Source organism: Entelurus aequoreus, linkage group LG17, assembly GCF_033978785.1.
Source record: "Entelurus aequoreus isolate RoL-2023_Sb linkage group LG17, RoL_Eaeq_v1.1, whole genome shotgun sequence".
Taxonomy (NCBI): domain Eukaryota; kingdom Metazoa; phylum Chordata; class Actinopteri; order Syngnathiformes; family Syngnathidae; genus Entelurus; species Entelurus aequoreus.
The window spans coordinates 51110135-51132142 of NC_084747.1; the positions used below are offsets into that span (position 1 = coordinate 51110135).

At 40.3% G+C, this 22008-nt stretch overlaps 1 protein-coding gene across 6 annotated transcripts in view; it reads left to right on the forward strand.

Moving 5' to 3' along the window:
- trim36 (tripartite motif containing 36) overlaps nucleotides 1-22008 on the forward strand; it is a 65204-nt gene that overhangs the window by 17755 nt on the left and 25441 nt on the right. For 2 of the 6 annotated variants that reach the window (XM_062025894.1, XM_062025895.1), the window contains exons 3-10: nucleotides 1139-1204; nucleotides 4202-4276; nucleotides 7163-7509; nucleotides 10251-10397; nucleotides 12867-12962; nucleotides 16362-16499; nucleotides 16576-16691; nucleotides 20434-20555. In XM_062025894.1, coding sequence (XP_061881878.1) covers nucleotides 1139-1204; nucleotides 4202-4276; nucleotides 7163-7509; nucleotides 10251-10397; nucleotides 12867-12962; nucleotides 16362-16499; nucleotides 16576-16691; nucleotides 20434-20555 — 1107 coding nt within the window. The remainder of the gene's footprint in view (nucleotides 1-1138; nucleotides 1205-4201; nucleotides 4277-7162; nucleotides 7510-10250; nucleotides 10398-12866; nucleotides 12963-16361; nucleotides 16500-16575; nucleotides 16692-20433; nucleotides 20556-22008) is intronic. The other 4 variants (XM_062025890.1, XM_062025892.1, XM_062025891.1 and 1 more) reach the window with 4 other exon arrangements.

Here is a 22008-nt window from a genome sequence, read left to right on the forward strand (position 1 = left end):
CTAATTTTGTGTGCAGTAATTCAGGAGTAGAAAAGTTACCTTTAAAGGGGAACTGTACTTTTAATTTTTTTTATTTTGCCCATCATTCACAACCCCTATGAGACAAGCACACATTTTTCTTTTTTTATGAATGCTAACTGGTAAATAAACGCCAGCTAACAATGGAGGTAATGGGATTTGCTATATTCCGCTTATAAAGAGCTCTTAAAAACATCCAAAAACCTACTTTTTTTAATGCCGGTAGATGCTGTAAGTATATATGTAATGTAGTAGTAACAGGCACATTCATAACATCTGATATTTACATATTTTGCTAATTTTAAGCATATGGCGGCGCATTAAATTTACAGACATACCACAACGTTTGCTATTTCTTTCAACAATTACAAATAATGGCAGACTTCATGAAAGTAACTACTACTTTGGGACAAATGATGGAAAACCTCGTATTTTTGAGCCTGAATATATGGAGGATGACCTACAAGTTTTAGAAGTGGAGTGATAAGCAGATCGAGCAAGTAGCACCATTGATAAACAATAAATACAAACTACGAACATAAAACAAACACTTACTGTACAATGTCTGCTCTCACTAAAATGCAGACTAATGGGATGTTTGTATCTTCCCGTTTAGATGAAGAAATCTTAAACCTCACGCAGGTAAAAAACAAACAAATGAAACGAGCGTCTTTTCTTGTCTTTCTCGTTGAATGTCAAAGTTGACCAACTTCTCAGTTTATGGCAACAACCTTCAACTATCCAGGTAAGAGGAATGATTTGACCTTGTCTCACATAAGGACTGTGAATCATGGGCAACATTTCAAAAAGTGCAGTTCCCCTTTAAACTTATACAAACAAATACGTTGCCATGACTGTCATTATGATGCAGTCTTTGTGAACTACTGTACAGTTAGATGTTACATTAGATACAGTTTGCAATTAATTGCTTTATCATATTTGGGTGTATCGAAGGTAAGTATAATGTATGTTGTGTACAAACTTAATATGATGTTTGTGTTTGCATTCTATTTTCCACACATTTTCATTCTTAACCACTATTTCTTTCCTTCCGCAGTCATATGATCACACGTTTGTGTTTCATATTTATTTGTCACCTCTTTTTGTTGATTGCTTGCAGCCACAGTGCAAAGGTCGCTCGGGAGTCGAGGTAGACGGGGCCTCCGACTGTTCAGTAGCTGTAGTAGTGAGTACTGTGTCCTTGGATCCCCGTTTGTGAAACCCTCGCTTGAGTTATCCGCTACGTAGTTCCTTCTGTTGTTTTCTTGAGAAAACACGACTACAAGCAACTCTCACTGATAGGAAATATAGAAGATTTAATGCATTTTTGGCAATTAGCTTGTACTAAGTCACTAAGCCCAAAACGACACTATATTGATCGAAACAAATGAACGCAAGACCTGCGCCAAGGCCATACAACAATGTCAGATGGTGGTCGAATCCTCCAAAAGTAGGAACTACTTCTATTCACGTGGAGTTCCAAGCCATTGCTGATTGTAATATTTGCATATACATAACTAGAAAGGACAAATGGCAGCCTTAGCTTTAAATGCTGCAGTATTATACGCCCCACTCTCAACTTTGCTCTCTGTTTCATTTTAGATTAAATGTCTTCTAAATACAGGATACTTTCCAGTTTTGTTCTTGGTATCTCTCTCAAACTTAAGTCAGCTGCTCCTGAGTTTTATGGCATTGTGATTCAGCCAATTCACTTAAGTTCAAGCAGTTCCTGCAAATTGTGCCTTGTTACTTTGTCCGGTCCCCGCACATTTTGGCCAATCGTCGTCATTTTGCCAATGGAACAGGTACGGATATCTTCTGTCTCGAAGCAAGTCACAATGCCTAAATGACCAACTGACACACTGAGATGGGTATAGCCTCTGGGGGTAAAATGGAAAGCCAACTCCCAACATAAATGTTCATGAAATAAAATATAAAGGCTCTTAAAGGCCTACTGAAAGCCACTACTACCGACCACGCAGTCTGATAGTTTATATATCAATGATGAAATCTTAACATTGCAACACATGCCCATACGGCCGGGTTAACTTATAAAGTGCAATTTTAAATTTCCCGCCACACTTCCGTTTGAAAACGTTTATGTATGATGACGCATGCGTGTGACGTCAATGGTTGATACGGAAGTATTCGGACCCATTGAATCCAATACAAAACGCTCTGTTTTCATCCCAAAATTCCACAGTATTCTGGACATCTGTGTTGGTGAATCTTTTGCGATTTGTTTAATGAACAATGGAGACTGTGAAGAAGAAAGCTGTAGGTGGGATCGGTGTATTAGCGGCGGACTACAGCAACACAACCAGGAGGACTTTGAGGTGGATAGCAGACGCGCTACCATGAGTACAGCTTTGGCTTCCAAACATTTGATCGCTTGCCCGTACGTGCGTGTCGCTATGTGCATGTCACGTACGTAACTTTGGGGAAATATACGTTTCTTTCCGACTCTGATGGCGGTTGGGGTGTCGTCGAAAGCTACAACGCCCACCGCCGCCGCCGTCCCGTAGCTAAGTTAGCTTTAATGGCGTCGTTAGCAACAGCATTGTTAAGCTTCGCCAAGCTGGAAATTATTAACCGTGTATTTACATGTCCATGGTTTAATAGTATTGTTGATCTTCTGTCTATCCTTCCAGTCAGGGGTTTATTTATTTAGTTTCTATCTGCATTTGAGCCCGATGCTATCACGTTAGCTCAGTAGCTAAAGAGCTTCGCAGATGTATTGTCGTGGAGATAAAAGTCACTGTGAATGTCCATTTCGCGTTCTCGACTCTCATTTTCAAGAGGATATAGTATCTGAGGTGGTTTAAAATACAAATCCGTGATCCACAATAGAAAAAGGAGAAAGTGTGGAATCCAATGAACCCTTGTACCTAAGTTAAGGTCAGAGCGAAAAAAGATACGTCCTGCACTGGAGTCCTTCACTCTCACTTCCCTTATCCACGAATCTTTCATCCTCGCTCAAATTAATGGGGTAATCGTCGCTTTCTCGGTCCGAATCTCTCTCGCTGCATTGTAAACAATGGGAAAATGTGAGGAGTCCTTCCTCCTGTGACGTCACGCTACTTCCGGTATAGGCAAGGCTTTTTTTTTATCAGCGACCAAAAGTTGCGACCTTTATCGTCGTCGTTCTCTACTAAATCCTTTCAGCAAAAATATGGCAATATCGCAAAATGATCAAGTATGACACATAGAATGGTTCTGCTATCCCCGTTTAAATAAAAAAATTCATTTCAGTAGGCTTTTAAAATGATTACAGCATGTCGGTTACCAAAAACATTAAAAATATTGATAACAAATTTGTAAAATAACAATTTGAGGTAGCATTGTTGGGGGAAGGGGAAAAGCTCAAAATGTGGCAACAGGCATTTTTAGGTTTGCAGTTTGGACTTGCAGAGATTCTTAACTCCTCTTTGAAAGCGGCCCCTTAAGGGCCCTTGTCCACTTCACTTATGATCTGCAAGGCACCTTTCAGCATTAAACACGCCGAACTAATCATTTTTGCACCGACTATGAAGGAAATCGTCAAACAAGACTGATGACGAGCTAACGTTTGTTTGATTTTGACGCCAATATTGGATTACTATTTGGATACTGATGAATCCTAACTATCCTTTCAAGTTGACACCTTTTTACTGATATGTATTGCCAAGTAAAGTTCATCGCTTGGAAACAAAGTAGGGCATTCATTAGTTGGTTAGATTGTGGCGTTAATTTTTATTAATTGAGAGTCACAAAAGAGTGCACTACTTTGTTGAGTCAGTCTCGCTGGCTGTTGAAAGAATGGGAAGTAAAGCAATATTCTATTCAACACGACATAGGAGTTCAAAACATAAAAGACTTGTTACCATCTTTTTTTCATCAACTGTTAATTTTCACCATAGTCCATCTTGATTGGTGTGTGTCCTAGTTTTAGAATTGGGTGACACATGTTCATCATCATGCTGTTTGTCATGACACTTCACCAGGTTGTAAACTGCAAACTCGCTTCACTTCACACACACACACTACATAGTTGACATGTTTGTTGCTTAGCCACAGCTCTTCCCTCTGTCGCACCCACCTCACCTCATCTTCTGCAGTGTTTATTTTTGTGTGGAAGTAGTCTCCCCTGCTGGTCTGGTGTTGTTTTTTTCCTCACCTGAGGAGTGTTTGATTTAACTTACAGGTCCTCGGAAAAGAAGTGGAAATACTGGCTCGCAAACTGAGATAAATCCAGCACTCCTCACTTCTCCCCAAAAACGTGAAGCAATATTCTTGTCAATGTTTGTTTTTTATTTTTATGTGCTGAGTAGTTTTATTTTGAGTGTGTTCAGTGTTGTTTGGAGTCCCCGTCTCACTGCTTTGGTGTCTGTGATGTGTGAAATGCATTAGCAACTTGTTATGATGCTGATACGTCAGTAACAAGCATAATATGCATTAAAAACTCTTGAAAAGTGCCATTGCTTTAAAAGGTTGTATGCAGTACCTCCAGAAAATATCAGCAAACATTTTAGTATCTTTTCAAGTAAACTTGGATATTATACTGTATGTCAGAGTAGTCTGTGTACAGCTCTTATATCAGTTGTTTTGTATCAGATGTACAATTGAAAATGAGTCAACACAGTCTTTGTTGTCTTTAAGTGGCCTTATTATGCAAAACGAACTTCTCTTACAGAGTGGTACCTGCTGCTGTGTATTTGGGCTCTGCATAAGTCCCGAAAAATTGAAATCAAACTGTGGAGGCTTTATGGAGATATTTATAAAATAATCTTGCCTTCTTTCATACTTCCGCCAAACAAGACGTTTGGAATATGCAAAACTAGTGATGTTCTCTGCACCAATGATGTCACCAGATTATCCAAATATTTGGTATGAATTTACCCACAATGCTTGACACAGTTGTCAATAAGCTCCTATTTCGCTATCCTCTTGTCGTAGGGAAGACCGGCTCGTACATGCACATGCATCCTCTGCTGTTGCCATTCCGAATACAAATTAGGGTATAGTTGTAATATTTGTCAGTAGACTCGCTATGGAAATGCTAAAAACTACAACAAAGATGGCAGGGAAGTGGAGACACGTAAATACGACTGCCCACAGAACGGCACATCCTGAAGAGACGGTCTGTAAAACAAACTATGCAACATTTTTGACCAAAGAACCACCATTACATGTCAGGTACACCACAAGGAAGTGTGTTTAAATGTAGATAAAAAAAAATCTTAACATGAACCCTTCAATAGCTGGCAACACAAGTGACTACATATTTGGTATAAACACCATTGTCTAGCACTACCATAGTCCCCTGATAGCATTACTGGTGTCGCTGGTGGATGTAAGACTTCTTGCGTCGTCCTTCTAAATGGGATTCAGTGTTTGAGGAAACCTATTGGCCACTCCATCACCATCCTAAGCAAGGTACTTTTCCTCTTGGTGGTCTGTTTTGACTCCTTATCAAGTTGGAAACATGCCACGCAGCCCAGTTTCCTTTACAATGTCCCAGTACATGTTAGAACTCTTGTTACCCCTCAATGAACCATGGCTGGCCTTTTTGCGCACTCAGACACACACAGTCCCAGACCATTATGCTACCACCACCATGCTTGACTGTCGATAGACACAAGTACAGTCGTAACTAAATTTACGATTTGTTTGGTTCTGTGACAGAGATATTAACTTTAAACACTTGTATCTGAAATCCACGTGTCATTGAAATGTAACTTTTTTTTTAAAACAAACTTTTAGATAAGAAATATTGTATAAAAACAATACAATAGAATGTACTACTCAAATATGCAGTAGTTTTATGAAGTAATGTAATAATCTGGAGTGGACATCACCGGTATCTCCTTCCAGCTGTTTGTGTCGAACACACAATCGGAATATTTTCTTGTTTAAATGTCCACTGTTCAGATATTATTTTAACATTCTTAGCTGACCTTGGACTCATTCTGCTTCAGTATGATCAATCAATCAATCAATGTTTATTTATATAGCCCTAAATCACAAGTGTCTCAAAGGGCTGTGATGCTGGTGTTGCTTTGCCAAGTTGGTGACACATTCGGTCATGTTTGATTTTTAATTTTTTTTTAATTCAAAGAATATCAGCCATTTCTTCTCAGCAGTGAACTTCACACTCACTTTCTTGCTTCCCATGGTTACAATACAAAGTTAAGTCCTCTTGCTATAAGCTAATGCTAGCAACTAGACCAGAGTTTTTGGGCCGATCTTACTGTTCACTGACATTTACTACACCAACTAATGACAAGGGATGCTTGTATCTGAAGTTTTTTACTAATGACTTAAAGCAAAACAAATAACCCATAGACAACTCTTATCTAAAACACTTAAGTTGAGGCACTGTATCTTGCTGCTCACCTGTGTTGCCAGCTATTTGGACCATAATGACCATTTGCTACTGACTCATTTTCAGCGGATAGTAAATCTATACAAGTTGTACACTGACTATTTTGAAGTATATACAGGTTTCATTGCTGTTATAAAAATGATTGCTGAAATATAAGAGGTTAGAATCTGTATGTGTGAGTAAGTGTTGATGTGTAACACTGGACATTTAATGCTTACGGTATGAGTAGTTTTAAACCCCGTTTTTTGGCCTCTGTCCAGATTACTATCAGCACTTATTGTCACTGCTGCTATTAAATGTGGAATGACATGTGATGTAGTAAAAAAAATAAATACATCCTATTAAAACGTCCCCCTTCATGACCGCTTGTCATCATTCTCCCAAATCAACCACCATATTCTCCTGGTGGACTTTTTTTATCCCATGAGTGACGACTGCCTGATGTGATGCATTGTGAGGTGCTTCTTCTGTTCAGTGAGGAGTTAACTAGTCATTGTGGGGAATTTGAAGCACAAAGTGAGGCCCTGTGTGTGAACTTAAGAGCAGTCCTATTATTATTGAATGAAACCAAAGTGTTAACTTGAGAGCTATGATCACATCTTGGAGATATTTCATCTCATTAGATGTGTGCACCCGCAACTAATGTGGTGGTCACTTGGTTTATGACTTGATTGATGTATTCACATATAGGGCCTCAGACAAAATTCCAAACAGGCTAATTATACCTTCAAAGCACCACATGAAGTTTTCTCAGTGTTTTTCCCTCACGCTCCCACACAGGCTCCATCTCCTCCCCGGGCTGGCGCAGAGGATCCGTGACGCCCCGCATTACCGCCATCCCGTGCCCGGGCTGCCAGCACGACATTGACCTGGGCGAGCGCGGGATCAGCATGCTCTTTCGCAACTTCACGCTGGAGAGCATCGTGGAGCGCTACCGGCAGGCGGCGCGGGCGGCCGTGGCCATCATGTGCAACATCTGCAAACCTCCGCAGCTACAGGAGGCCACCAAGAGCTGCATGGACTGCAAGGCCAGCTACTGCAACGAGTGCTTCAAGCTGCACCATCCTTGGGGAACGCCCAAGGCCCAGCACGAATATGTGGGGCCCACCACCAACTTTAGGCCCAAGGCAAGTACCACAAGTTCTTTAGAAGACATGGTAACATGTAATACACATACAGGGTATGTAGGTCGTAAATAGAAAATGTTGTATGTTGAACCAAATTTTGATCCAAGAAACAATTTAAATGTCATTGTGTTCCAGCCTCAACAAAAATAATTTTTTTAGTCAAAGTTTGTGAATTTTGAACTAAGGACTATTTTGTCATCGATTACCGTAATTTCCGGACTATAAGCCGCTACTTTTTCCCCTCGTTCTGGTCCCTGCGGCTTATACAAGGGTGCGGCTTATTTACGGCCTGTTCTTCTCCGACACCGACGAAGAGGATTTCGGTGGTTTTAGTACGCAGGAGGAAGACGATGACACAATGATTAAAGACTGACTTTTCATATACCGGTAGGCTGGTTATTTTGATAACGTACAGGCGAGTACTTTGTATTACTTTGCACCGTTGTATTATTTGTACTCTGCACGAATGCTGTTCACCATGTCAAAGATGTGAAAGTTTGATTGAATGATTGAAAGATTTATTGTTAATAAATGGGACGCTTTGCGTTCCCAGTCATCTCTGTCCCGACAATCCCCTCCGTGGTAGCAGGAACCCCTATATACTACGGTAATTACACATCAAAACCCTGCGGCTTATAGTCGGGTGCGGCTTATATATGGAGCAATCTGTATTTTCCCCTAAATTTAGCCGGTGCGGCTTATAGTCCGGAAATTACGGTATCTTAACTAGAGATGTCCGATAATGGCTTTTTTGCCGATATCCGATATTCCGATATTGTCCAACTCTTAATTACCGATTCCGATATCAACTGATACAGTCGTGGAATTAACACATTATTATGCCTAGTTTTGTTGTGATGCCCCGCTGGATGCATTAAACAATGTAACAAGGTTTTCCAAAATAAATAAACTCAAGTTATGGAAAAAAATGCCAACATGGCACTGCCATATTTATTATTGAAGTCACAAAGTGCATTATTTTTTTTTAACATCAATCAATCAATCAATGTTTATTTATATAGCCCTAAATCACAAGTGTCTCATGCCTCAAAACAGCAGCTTGGAATTTGGGACATGCTCTCCCTGAGAGAGCATGAGGAGGTTGAGGTGAGGGGTGTATATTGTAGCGTCCCGGAAGAGTGAGTGCTGCAAGGGGTTCTGGGTATTTGTTCTGTTGTGTTTATGTTGTGTTACGGTGCGGATGTTCTCCCGAAATGTGTTTCTCATTCTTGTTTGGTGTGCACAATGTGGCGCATATTTGTAACGGTGTTAAAGTTGTTTATACGGTCACCTTCAGTGTGACCTGTATGGCTGTTGATCAAGTATACATACATTCACTTGTGTGTGTGAAAAGCCGTAGATATTATGTGACTGGGCCGGCACGCAAAGGCAGTGCCTTTAAGGTTTATTGGCGCTCTGTACTTCTCCCTACGTCCGTGTACACAGCGGCGTTTTAAAAAGTCAAAAATGTTACTTTTTGAAACTGATACCGATCATTTTGATACCGATCATTTCCGATATAACATTTTAAAGCATTTATCGGCCGATATTATCGGCAGTCCGATATTATCGGACATCCCTAATCTTAACGATTAGTCGACTAATCCGATTATGAAGCATAAACCAATTCAGTGGCTCTAAATCTGCTTTTAAATCAATTTTAAAATATTATAGGCATGCGCTAACTTGTTAAATATTTATTCATACTGTAACTGTGCTGCTCATTAGGCCATTGCAGAAAGCAAGGACAGGCCCAGTGCTTCCATCGAGTGAGTCACTATAATATTGGTCATGATACATGCAGCACATCATGCTCGTTGTTACAACTACATATGCTATCGAGCTAGCTGTGTACAAACAAAGCATGGAATGTGGGCTAATACTTTACATGATTATGATTGTTCATGTTTTTCAGTCAGTACAGATTGGTGTCCTATCGCATTGTGTTGTGCATTAAAAACTCAAAAGCTGACACAAAAGCCAGTTTATCTCTGGCGGTAGCTTACTTACCTTGTGTTGTAGCCAGCTTACAGCTAATGTCTTAGTATGCTTTCCCAAGACGATGTGGTACTATTCTAGAAAAATAGTACAATAGTAATAATAACAATGTCACTACAGCTTGGTTATTATACAGGTAACGAAACGTAAATGAAGTATTGTTGGCGGATTTTGAATGCAATTTTAAAGCGATTTAGAGGCAGAATAGATCGCTTGCATTAGCTGCGTTCCCAGCCACCAAGAACAAGCCGATTTTTACAATTTAGAATGCAAACAAAACCAAAAAACTTGTCTTCTTGTTTCTCCTTAGGATTGTGAACGATAGGCAAAATTCCCCCAAAATGCAGTTCCCCTGGCCTAATAAAACCTTAACATCACCACTTTGTGTGTTCGTCAGAAAAACAGCACTTACAATTGTGATGAAGTTAAAAAAAATGTGTTGCTCCCTTTTTTAAAATGTAATTCAAAGATGGTCTAATTTGAGTTGACACGATTGCACGCCATCTGTCCCCTAAATGTTTTACTCCAGCCAACTTACATGCAACTTATATCGCCAAACAATGAAAAGCGCTGAATCTAACATTTTATGACCTGCCAGGAAACTTGTCTGGAGGCTTTCTTCCTGTTTCACTTCACTTTAGGTTTTTTATTCTTGTGTTTTTGAGAATGTATGAGATGAGGTTTTTTTTGTTTTTTTTGTGTCGATTTGGCTTTGACGTAATGGATTGTCAAATATGTTGCAGGTGCTGATGTGCCCTGAGCACGAGATGGAGAAGGTGAACATGTACTGTGAAGTGTGCAGGAGGCCCGTGTGCCACCTGTGCAAGCTGGGAGGTACGCACGCCAACCACAGAGTCACCTCCATGACCAACGCCTACAAGATCCTCAAGGTAAATCAGCCCCAGTCGCATGTGGTTCAGCACCTGTACTGTATAAAACCTTTCAGTTGAGCCTTGTCTTCCTCTTCTGTGTGGTTTCAAAGTAGAATTGTTGTACAAAACCGGAACCAGGAGAACCGGTTAATCATTTAACACCTTGTTACGCCTACTTGAGACTATCCTATGCTGCAGCTTTAACTCAAACTGTCTAAGGGGTGAGAACCTGCTTAAATGATATTGGAATATTTGGCCATTATTACCAGACAGCCCTTCATGTAGTAATCAATATATTGGAGGAAAATAAGCTATAATGATTCAAGATGAATCATTAAAAAAAGGATCAATTATGTAAAGAAAAATGTTCCTTTACCTTCTATTTTTATAACGAAAACCAATGTCCAATTTTTTTTTGTTTGCAATAAAAATGTATTCAAAGTACATTTGTCCCACGCCACATCACGCTTCAAATATTAATAATTAGTTATTTATTAAAAATTTAAAAAAAGCATATTCTACATTTTTGGGGGGCCCTAAATTTAAACATTTTCACGCCCAGAAATTGCTAAAAAAAACAACAAATATCAATAATACAGTACTATTGGCCACTACATGAGACCAAACCAATTAAACATACTTGTTTAGTATCACAGTAACTGATACTAAACTAAACAGGCAGCATTACTATATTGGATTAAAAGAGTGTAAATGTGACTAAAACGTGTTATTTCTTGTCTGGAGGGCTCTCATAACATATTTATAAGGTCGTAAACAGGTTTTTATGGTCTAGCTATGAATTTTTTAAATTTATAATTGATTTCTATTTTGTGGAAATTCTTTTATGGCGGTCATGTCCGGAATCAATTAACGATAATCAAGACTGTACTACAATTAAAAAGAAAAGAAAAAAAAACTCAACACAAATCAACAGCAACACTCATCTTTCTCAGTTTTTAACAAAACGTTTTATGTAAAACACATGATACCGTATTTTTCGGACTATAAGTCGCAGTTTTTTTCATAGTTTGGCCGGGGGTGCGACTTATACTCAGGAGCGACTTATGTGTGAAATTATTAACACATTACCGTAAAATATCAATTAATAATATTTAGCTCATTCACGTAAGAGACTAGACTTATAAGATTTCATGGGATTTAGCGATTAGGAGTGACAGATTGTTTGGTAAACGTATAGCATGTTCTATATGTTATAGTTATTTGAATGACTCTTACCATAATATGTTACGTTAACAGACCAGGCACGTTCTCAGTTGGTTATTTATGCCTCATATAACGTACACTTATTCAGCCTGTTGTTCACTATTCTTTATTTATTTTAAATTGCCTTTCAAATGTCTATTCTTGGTGTTGGGTTTTATCCAATGCATTTCCCCAAAAAATGCGACTTGTACTCCAGTGCGACTTACATGTTTTTTTCCTTCTTTATTATGCATTTTCGGCCGGTGCGACTTATACTCCGGAGCGACTTATACTCCGAAAAATACTGTATATAATTGGTATCAAAACATTATTGTGATAATGCTATATTCACACGGTCACCTATATACGTTGCAAGACAGACTTCACAATCCAAATGTGTTCCACTGCCTTCTTTTTTATATAAAGCAAAGCACTTGAAAGTCATAAGCACAATAGTAGTATACAACGAGCTTGTCGAGGCCGAATCTGTGTGAAATTCAATCAGCTAAGTGTTTGTGTCCTTCTTAATATTTGATGGTAACCATTTGTCCCTCATGAGTTTGTGTCCATTGTGTTCTCAAACTGTGCCAAAGGTGTATCAGATAATACCTTTTTGTTGGCCCGTGACCTGCTTCAGGTTTCGGTCGCTGGGAACTTCAATGCTGTTTCATCCCAGTATTACTGTAACTACACACACCGACCACAAAGTATTAGATACACAAGACGCAGTGCACTTGCACACTAATGCTCACTACAATAAACATATTGTTATGAAACTTACCTCTCAGACAATGTCTCAACATTAGAAGCATTATTATGTACAGTGTGTTCCTAAAGTCACTGTACACTGTCTTTTTATTTCCTTTCAGGCATAATTCGAACAGACGAATTGACATTAAAAGCAGTGTTGCAAAAATTGCTGCCTGGCAAGAAGTTATTCCTTCCCGACTGCAGGTCTGCGCCAGTTTGAGAAGTTTTATGACCGTCACACTGCTCCAACGCATAGCCCAATTTTTGATGCGTTTAATGTCAATTGGCAAGCCATGGGCCAAGGGACTGATACACTTACAAAAACTGCAAAGCCTAAACTGTCAAATACTGATGGCTTCACGTGTGTCCGCATGATACATGAAAGGAAATAGAAAAAAGGAAGTGTATAGTGACTTTTGGGACACCCTATACATTTTAATGATGGGATATCATCATGTTGTCCACTGTAGTGTATGTGAGCCACCTAAAGTCCGCTTAAGTGTGTTTGCGTGCTCATCTATGTCCTTCTTACAGGAGAAGCTGGCCAAGAGTATCCATTATCTCATCAGCAAAGAGGACCAAGTGAGGACTCAGATTACTGGCCTGGAGCAGCTCATCAGTCAGACTGAGGTACCATCAGCAACCCTCACCAACAAGAGAAAACTGGCTAAATGGTTTATTGATAAATATAAATATATTTGTTTTGTTTTTTTTGTTTTGTTTTTTTTCTACCGATCTTGTATATTTATTTTAATGTTTAATCAAATTGGGGTTTTACCATAGCTCATGTCCTGTATATTCTCTTAATGGAGTCCTATTATGCAAAGCCACCTTCTTTTTTTTAAACCTGTTTTCTGTATTTGGGATGGCCATAAGTCCCGGAAATTTTAAATCCAACCATGGAGGCATGGCTGAGACACTTATAAAACAATCTTGCCCTCCTCCAAACTTGCTTCAAATAAGCTGTTTGGAATTTCCGTCTTTAGTGATGTATTTTGGCTTAGTTAAGTCATATCGTAGAAGTTTACCCGAAGAGCTTTCCGCGAGTTTGCCATTTTTATCCAGTTTTATTAAATAAATTCCTTCTTTTTCCTCTATCCTCTTGTTGTGGGGCAGACTGGCTCGTACATGCACATGCATCCTCCACTGTTACCATTTCTAATACAAAGTAGCGAACAGATCTAACTTATACCTGTCAGTAGACTTCATGTGGAAGCGCAAAAAACTACAACATGGCTGACAGGGTGAAGACTCAGTCGAAGGGGGCTTGGCCTGAAGGAAGGCTTCGGCACGTAAATAAGACCGCCCACCTAACAGAACATTTTAAATCCAACCATGGAGGCATGGCGGATACACTTATAAAACAATCTTGCCCTCTTCCAAACTTGTTCCAAATGAGCTGTTTAGAATTTGAGACTTTGGTGATGTATTTTGGCTTAGTTAAGTCAAATGATATCACCATATATCGTAGAGGTTTACTCAAACAGCTTTCCGTGAGTTTGCCATTTTTATCCAGTTTTATTAAATAACTTCCTTCTTTTTCCTTTATCCTCTTGCTGTGGGGCAGACTGGCTCGTCCATGCACATGCATCCTCCACTGTTGCCATTTCTAATACAAAGTAGCGAACAGTTCTAACTTATCATCGGCGGTCACTCGAACGAGTATGACGATCCTCCTGGTTTGGGTGTATCCCTTTATGGAGGATGCCTGTGCGTGACTTTGTTTTATATGGGGAGACTTGTGCACAGACCACCACACGATCCTTGACAGAATCGGGTCAGGGTTCAGTGGCATGGAGTCCAAGACGACTGGGGACCCTTTACTGCTGCAGCCTTCTTCCGCCATCGCAGCCGTTGTGGTAGTTCTTAAATCTACCGTCTTCCGCCTGCTCCGCCGTTGAGGTCTTCACCGTATCCCTGGCTAGGGGGCAGTCAGGTACTAGGCCTTTGCCAAGGGCCACCTGGGGTAACAGTAGTAAAGGGGTTAACCTCCTAGTGCCCCAAGACCACATAGAGGAGCCTCCACTGCCAGATGCACTTTAACGTCATGCCCAGGACAACTAACTAACTTATACCTGTCAGTAGACTTCATGTGGAAGCACTAAAAACGACAACATTGCCATTTCTAATACAAAGTAGCGAACAGTTCTAACTTATACCTGTCAGTAGACTTCATGTGGAAGCGCTAAAAACTACAACATGGCTGACAGGGTGAAGACTCAGTTGAAGGGGGCTTGGCCTGAAGGAAGGCTTCGGCACGTAAATAAGACCGCCCACCTAACGGCGTATCCTGAAGAGACATTCAGAAAGTGGCTTAAAGATGGTCTGTGCAACATTTTTACCAAAGTACCACCATTAATTACTCATGTAGAACGCAAGTGTAAATAAGACCCCTTTTAAAACGGCAAACTGAGACCTAAACAACAGTGCCTCTGCTGGTTACAGCAAAGTGGTGTATTCCATTTTGCCTCAATAGCAATTACCGTATTTTTCGGAGTCTAAGTCGCTCCGGAGTATAAGTTGCACCGGTCGAAAATGCATAATAAAGAAGGAAAAAAACACAAGTCGCACTGGAGTATAAGTCGCATTTTTTGGGGAAATTTATTTGATAAAACCCAACACCAAGAATAGACATTTGAAAGGCAATTTAAAATAAATAAAGAATAGTGAACGACAGGCTGAATAAGTGTACGTTATATGACGCATAAATAACCAACTGAGAACGTGCCTGGTATGTTAACGTAACATATTATGGTAAGAGTCATTCAAATAACTATAACATATAGAACATGCTATATGTTTACCAAACAATCTGTCACTCCTAATCACTAAATCCCATGAAATCTTATACGTCTAGTCTCTTACGTGAATGAGCTAAATAATATTATTTGATATTTTACGGTAATGTGTTAATTTCACACATAAGTCGCTCCTTAGTATAAGTCGCACCCCCGGCCAAACTATGAAAAAAAACTGCGACTTATAGTCCAAAAAATACGGTAATCGATTCTCATGCCTGTCATGAGGGCCCAAAAACACATCAACCACTGAAGTCATCTCTGAATAGGAATTACAATATCTCCCACAGGGGGTATGCATTATGGTGAACTACCACCATGGATGTTTAATTTCCAGTTCTCTCGAAACCTGAGAATTGTCAATCCTGATGAACAAAGTATATGTGTCGTGAGTTTAAACCTGTCTGTTGAGTTGAACAGTGTTGTATACAGTGTGTGTGTGTGCACTCATTAAGTACAGTACAGGCCAAAAGTTTGGACACACCTTCTCATTCACTGTTTTATTTATTTTCATGACTATTTACATTGTAGATTGTCATTGAAGGCATCAAAACTATGAATGAACACATGTGGAGTTATGTACTTAACAAAAAAGGTGAAATAACTGAAAACATGTTTTATACTCTATTTTCTTGAAAATAGCAACCTTTTGCTCTGATTACTGTTTTGCACACTCTTGGCATTCTCTCGATGAGCTTCAAGAGGTAGTCACCTGAAATGGTTTTCACTTCACAGGTGTGCTTGAAGCTCATCGAGAGAATGCCAAGAGTGTACAAAGCAGTGATCAGAGCAAAGGGAGGCTATTTTAATGAAACTAGAATATAAAACATGTTCAGTTGTCTTCACCTTTTTTGTTAAGTACATAACTCCACATGTGCTCATTCATAGTTTTGATGCCTTCAGTGACAATCTGAAAATAAAGAAAACACATTGAATGAGAAGGTGTGTCCAAACTTTAAGCCTGTACTGTACTGTACGTTCAGGATCATTATTTAGTAAACTACACCAACAAGGAAGTTACGTCATGTGTTTCTCTTATCTTGAAGCCCTGGGTGTAGTTTTCAAAAGAGCAACAGCTGTTGTTCTGAGACAACAACCGCTGTCCAAACAGTATGCTAAAAATAGAGCAAAACTAAAATGCTAGCTTGCACTTATATTTAGGGTACCTATTTGTGCATATTCCCTGGAGGATGCTTGCTGTGTTTATTCAATGTACTGTTTGTCACCAAAGGAAAATGGCCAGCGGGCAGAACGTCAAGCCAACGAGCACTTTGACCGCCTGTTTGAGACCCTGCAAGAGAGAAAGTCGGAGATGCTGAAATCCGTCGAGCAGTCCCGTAACCGTCGCCTGTTGCAGCTCAGATCCCAGGTGTGTTACTGCCGCTCACAGATTGCATGAAAGTAAAGTGTATGGTTCAAGTCATCTTACGTGTTGGTGTTCCTAGACGGAGGAGTACCAGGGCATGTTGGAGAACAGCGGCCTGGTTGGATACGCTCAAGAGGTGCTCAAAGAGACGGACCAGTCCTGCTTTGTTCAGACCGCCAAGCAGCTGCACGTCAGGTATGTTCCTGGCCTGCAATATATCATTTGACCTTTAACCTGTGTACATGTGCTATCTCTTTATTATTGCTTTGTTACTGCTATTTATGCGTTCCTGTTGTGCAAGGTGCCGGTTATTATAAATGGAAGGAGGGAGCGATTGCATTGAGTATGACAAGTACGTTGCCAACCTGCGCGTGAGGGTTTTACTTAGTGGATTATTTTCAGCAATTTAGTTTACACAGTGCACAGTGGTGACTGATAATTTTTGACTTTTTGTGTTTCTATTACAGTTATCATTAACTGTCTGGAAGGAGAGGTTGCATGAATTTATACGACAAGTATTTTTCACGTGCGGACATGTGATCGAATGTGAGCGACCGTACCGTGGAGTTTGATGTTGTGAATTATCTGGAGTCAAGTTTTTAACTCTAATAATAATAATAATAATACATTTTACTTATAAGGCGCCTTTCTGGGCACTCAAGGACACCGTACAAAATCAAAACAAAATCAAATTGGATTTAAAAAACAACCATAACAAAGATAGATAAGATAAGATGATTACAATGACTAAGCAGTCAGGAATAGGTGTGTTTTGAGTCTTGATTTGAAGAGGGATATTGAGTGTAAGTTATGAAGGTCTGGTGGTAAAGAGTTCCAAAGATGTGGGGCAGAGCGGCTGAAAGCTCGGGCACCCATGGTGGACAGTTTAAATAAGGGGACAGTGAGATGGATGGATGAAGAAGATCTTAGGGAATGTGAGGGCAGGTCAGAGAGTTATGACAGAGAGAGGTTATGGATGGCTTTGAAAGTGAGGAGAATTATTTTAAAGTGGATACGATGTTTGATGGGTAGCCAGTGGAGTTGCTGCAGAACAGGGGTGATGTGCTGGAATGAAGGGGTTCTGGTGATTATCCGGGCTGCAGAGTTCTGGAGAAGCTGAAGTTGGTGAAGTGATTTGTGAGGGAGACCAAACCGGAGAGAGTTGCAGTAGTCCAGGCGAGAGGTGACCAGGCTATGGACTAGTATGGCAGCAGTATGTAGGGTAAGGGATGGACGAAGTCGATTTAATGTTTCGTAGATGAAAGTAAGCAGACCGGGTAATGTTGTTTATGTGGGCTTGAAAGGAAAGTGTGCTGTCGAGGATGACACCCAGACTCTTGACTTGGGAGGAGGGTGAGACAGAGGAATTGCCGAGAGTAACGGACAAGCTGTTGGTTTTGGCGAGAATGTTTTTTTGTACCGACAAGTAAGATTTCGGTTTTATTACTATTGAGTTGAAGGAAATTGGATGAGAACCACTGCTTGAGTTCACTGAAGCAGTCTGTAAGGGAGGAAGAGAAGCAGTTGGTTTGGTTGAGATGTAGAGCTGGGTGTCATCCGCATAACAGTGAAAATGCATTTTAAATTTATGGAAAATATTGCCAAGGGGAAGAATGTATATGATAAAAAAAGCAAGGGACCAAGAACGGAGCCCTGGGGACACCAGAGGAAACGGAGAGATATGATCTAAACCAGTGAAGGGGTGTGCTTGTGATGCCAAAACTGTGCAATCTATGGAGGAGGACACTGTGTGAAATGGTGTCAAAGGCTGCAGTGAGATCTAAGAGGATTAGGATAGTGAGAAGACCAGAATCAGCTGCCAGGAGGAGATCGTTGGTGATTTTTACTAGTGCTGTTTCAGTTCTGTGCAGGGGGCGGAAACCAGACTGGAATGAGAGTTAGTTATTAACTGTCGGAAGGAGAGGTTGCATGGATTTATACGACACATATTTTTTACATGCAGACATGTGATCGAATGTGAGCGACCGTACCGTGGAGTTTGATGTTGTGAATTATCTGGAGTCAAGTTTCTAACTCTAAGTAATCACTGATTACTGTCAGGGAGACCAATACCATTAAAGGACATACTGTATACATTGCCTTGCGTGAGTAAGCATACTGTGCGCTTTGACTATGTGGATTAATATTAGTCGCTCTGTTAATTTTTACGATGCCAGATGGTGAGTATAAATAATAACCGGGAGGAGGAGTGATTCATCGATTGTGTGCTCATGTGCCCGAGTGTGAGCGAGCATACCGTATTTACCGTATTTATTTCTACTGTGCCCGAGTGTGGGCAAGGTGCCGGTTATCATTAACTGGTGAAAGGGAGGATCCTGTTATGTGACATCATTGCATGCAGGAGTAGTCGAGCCTGGTCCAGGCCCACCTTTTTCAAGTGAACTACAATTTGTGTGAAGTCAAGTGCGTCTGAAGACAAGTTTAAGACCAATAATGTCAGATGTCTGTTTTTTTTGTGTGTGTGTATGAAGCGTACCAGCTGTCCATACGTGCAAAGCCATGTGCACAGGCTACCGAACTTAAGGACCAAGTAAAGAAAATCCTTTTGCCGTGTCGTCCACTCAGTGACGCGTGTTTGGACAAAAGTGTTTTTGCTGTAATCCTGCTAATTGATCTCCATTAGCAGCTTTGGATAAGAATGGAACCTTTGCACTTACAGGATCATGATACTATGGCCTGTAGCGCTTTCTATTTCTAATCCCCTCTTTCACTTATGAAATCTGACATATCAATGAGTACAAAAGTAAATATGTCAGTTATGGAAATACTGGATGTACAGTACAGGCCAAAAGTTTGAACACCTTCTCATTCAATGCGTTTTTATTTTCATGACTATTTACTATTGTAGATTGTCACTGAAGGCATCAAAACTATGAATGAACACATGTGGAGTTATGTACTTAACAAAAAAATGGTGAAATAACTGAAAACATGTTTTATAATCAGATCAGATCATATAGGTCTTTATTGTCATTGCAACAAGTACAACTAAACTTTGTTTTCAGCCCAAACCCGTTCAAGATTAGACAAAAAAAAACAGTGTGCAGGGTTACAGAACAGGAATGCTGATGGGTCGCCATAAGGCCCCCCCGTAAAAGATGGGAAAAAAGTAAAACGCTGGGGAAAACTGAGTAAAAAAATACAATCTAGACTGGGCTCCTAAGGGGGCCTAGTCTGGAGTGGGAAAAAACCTCCATGCCATGCACACATAAACACGTTACATTTAATCACGACAAACTCGCAACAGAGGGGCGGGGAGTTGGGGCCCTGGAAGGCGACCGCTGCTATGAAGCGCTGCCATCCGACCATCACCCCGAGGGGAAACAAGCGGTAGTGAAGGCGTGGGGTGGGGCAGGGTGTGTGGGTGTGTGCGTGTGTGTGCCCAATTGTCTTGGGTGTGATGATGTAATGTCTTTTATAGACTGAGGCCGATCTTCAAAAGTTCGACTCCAGGTGTCGTTGAGGAGTGAGGGAGGGAAGGAGGTCAAAAGCGTCCATCATTGAGGTGTCCTTGGGGGTGTTTTTCAGAACAGCCTGGTCCTGTTTCCACAGCGTCAAGGCCATTCGAGGGAGTCAAATCGTAGATTAGGATTATATTCTACTTTCTTCAAAATAGCCACACTTTGCTCTGATTACTGCTTTGCACCCTCTTGGCATTCTCTGTGAGTTTCAAGAGGTGGTTTTCATTTCACAGGCCTCGTAGTTTTGATGCCTTCAGTGACAATCTACAATGTAAATAGTAAATAAATAACGTATTGAAATGAGAGGGTGTGTCCAAACTTTTGGCCTGTACTGTATTTTGTGGGAGGAACCCCATTTCTTATTTTGAGAAGAAAAAGTTAAACAGTTTTGTCCAACCACTGTTGCTGTGGTGATGTCCTCATGTTTGTATGTGTTTTTGTGTGCGTGTGTCCAGAATCCAAAAGGCCACGGAGTCTCTTAGGACGTTCCAGCCGTCAGCCCACCCCTGCTTTGACGAGTTTGTGTTGGACACGTCCCGAGAAGAGATGCTGCTCAAAGAAATGTGCTTTGGTGGAGGTATGAAAGTCTACTAACAAAATCAATAGGTTGTTTAAAATATGCCCTGTGAGTCGGGGGATGATAAGAGGTCAGAGGTTGTTTGTCAGCTGCTTAATTGGATGAACGAGAGCAAACTGCGGACAGGCTTGTTGTGGAATTTACGGCTTAGTTTGTTGTGGTTTTTCTGGTCGAGACGGACTGTAAATGTAATCTTCAGCTTTTCAAATCTTGGAAAAACAATCTTTAAAATTATAGGGGTATGATCATTATTGGAGCAAAGAACAGAAGTTTGCAGATAATGTCTAAAAATAAATCTCATGTCAATGTTTGACAACATGGCGTTTTTGCTTCTCACTTTTATAATCAGGACACTTAGCTCAAACCTCAAATGAGTGTTATCATGGAACTAGTCACATTTGAACCATAAATACATTGTGTGCGTCTCCCAACAATGATTTATACTAGGTTCATATAATTAAATCAATCCTCCTCCTGTTACTGAGAAGAGGAACAATCATTACAATTCGCTAGCTGGTGGAGTCAATACCTTTCACATGAATCTTTTGTAAGCGCTCATTATCCGCTTTAAATCCTCTGCTATGCTTAACATAATCATTACATATTTACTGCAAAAAATGACACGGTTAACTAAGATATGTAGCAAACTTTCTAACTTACCAACTCAAAGTGGACCTGTGATGAATTTCATAGTTTACGACTTGTAAATAATGTTACAGTGTTCAATCAATCAGTCAATGTTTATTTATATAGCCCTAAATCACAAGTGTCTCAAAGGGCTGCACAGGCCACAACGACATCCTCTGTTCAAGTCCCACATAAGGGCAAGGAAAAACTCACAACCCAGTGGGATGTCAATGTGAATGACTATGAGAAACCTTGGAGAGGACCGCAGAAGTGGGTGGACCCCCCCCCCTTTGGTGGATATTTATTTGTTGGATATTTAAGTTAAACAATGCCAAAGTGCAAATCATAAGGTTCATGCATTTTGGTGTGAGCTTGCACGCAGTTTTGGATGCCTCTGTTTGTGGGGTTTTGGAGTGTGGCTACAGAACGTTGTGACGTCACAGAGATGGACATTTAGTCAAGCGCGCAACCAAAGGGTTTATGAGGATACACAAAAGGTATTATATTCATCTAATCGTGACATGCGCAGAACACAGACACACAACATGCAGTGACATAAATTCTGCAAAAAGCAGCTTTTTTTTTTATACACTCTGAATTGATATGAGAGTGGACAGGTGTACCTAATGATGTGACCGGGTGGATCTATATATTAAGTTTATTTCCGGGCGTGTCTAGGAAAAAAAATAGCTATAGATGTCCGATAATGGCTTTTTTGCCGATATTCCGATATTGTCCAACTCTTAATTACCGATTCCGATATCAACCGATACAGATATATACAGTTGTGGAATTAACACATTATTAGGGCTGCAACTAACGATTA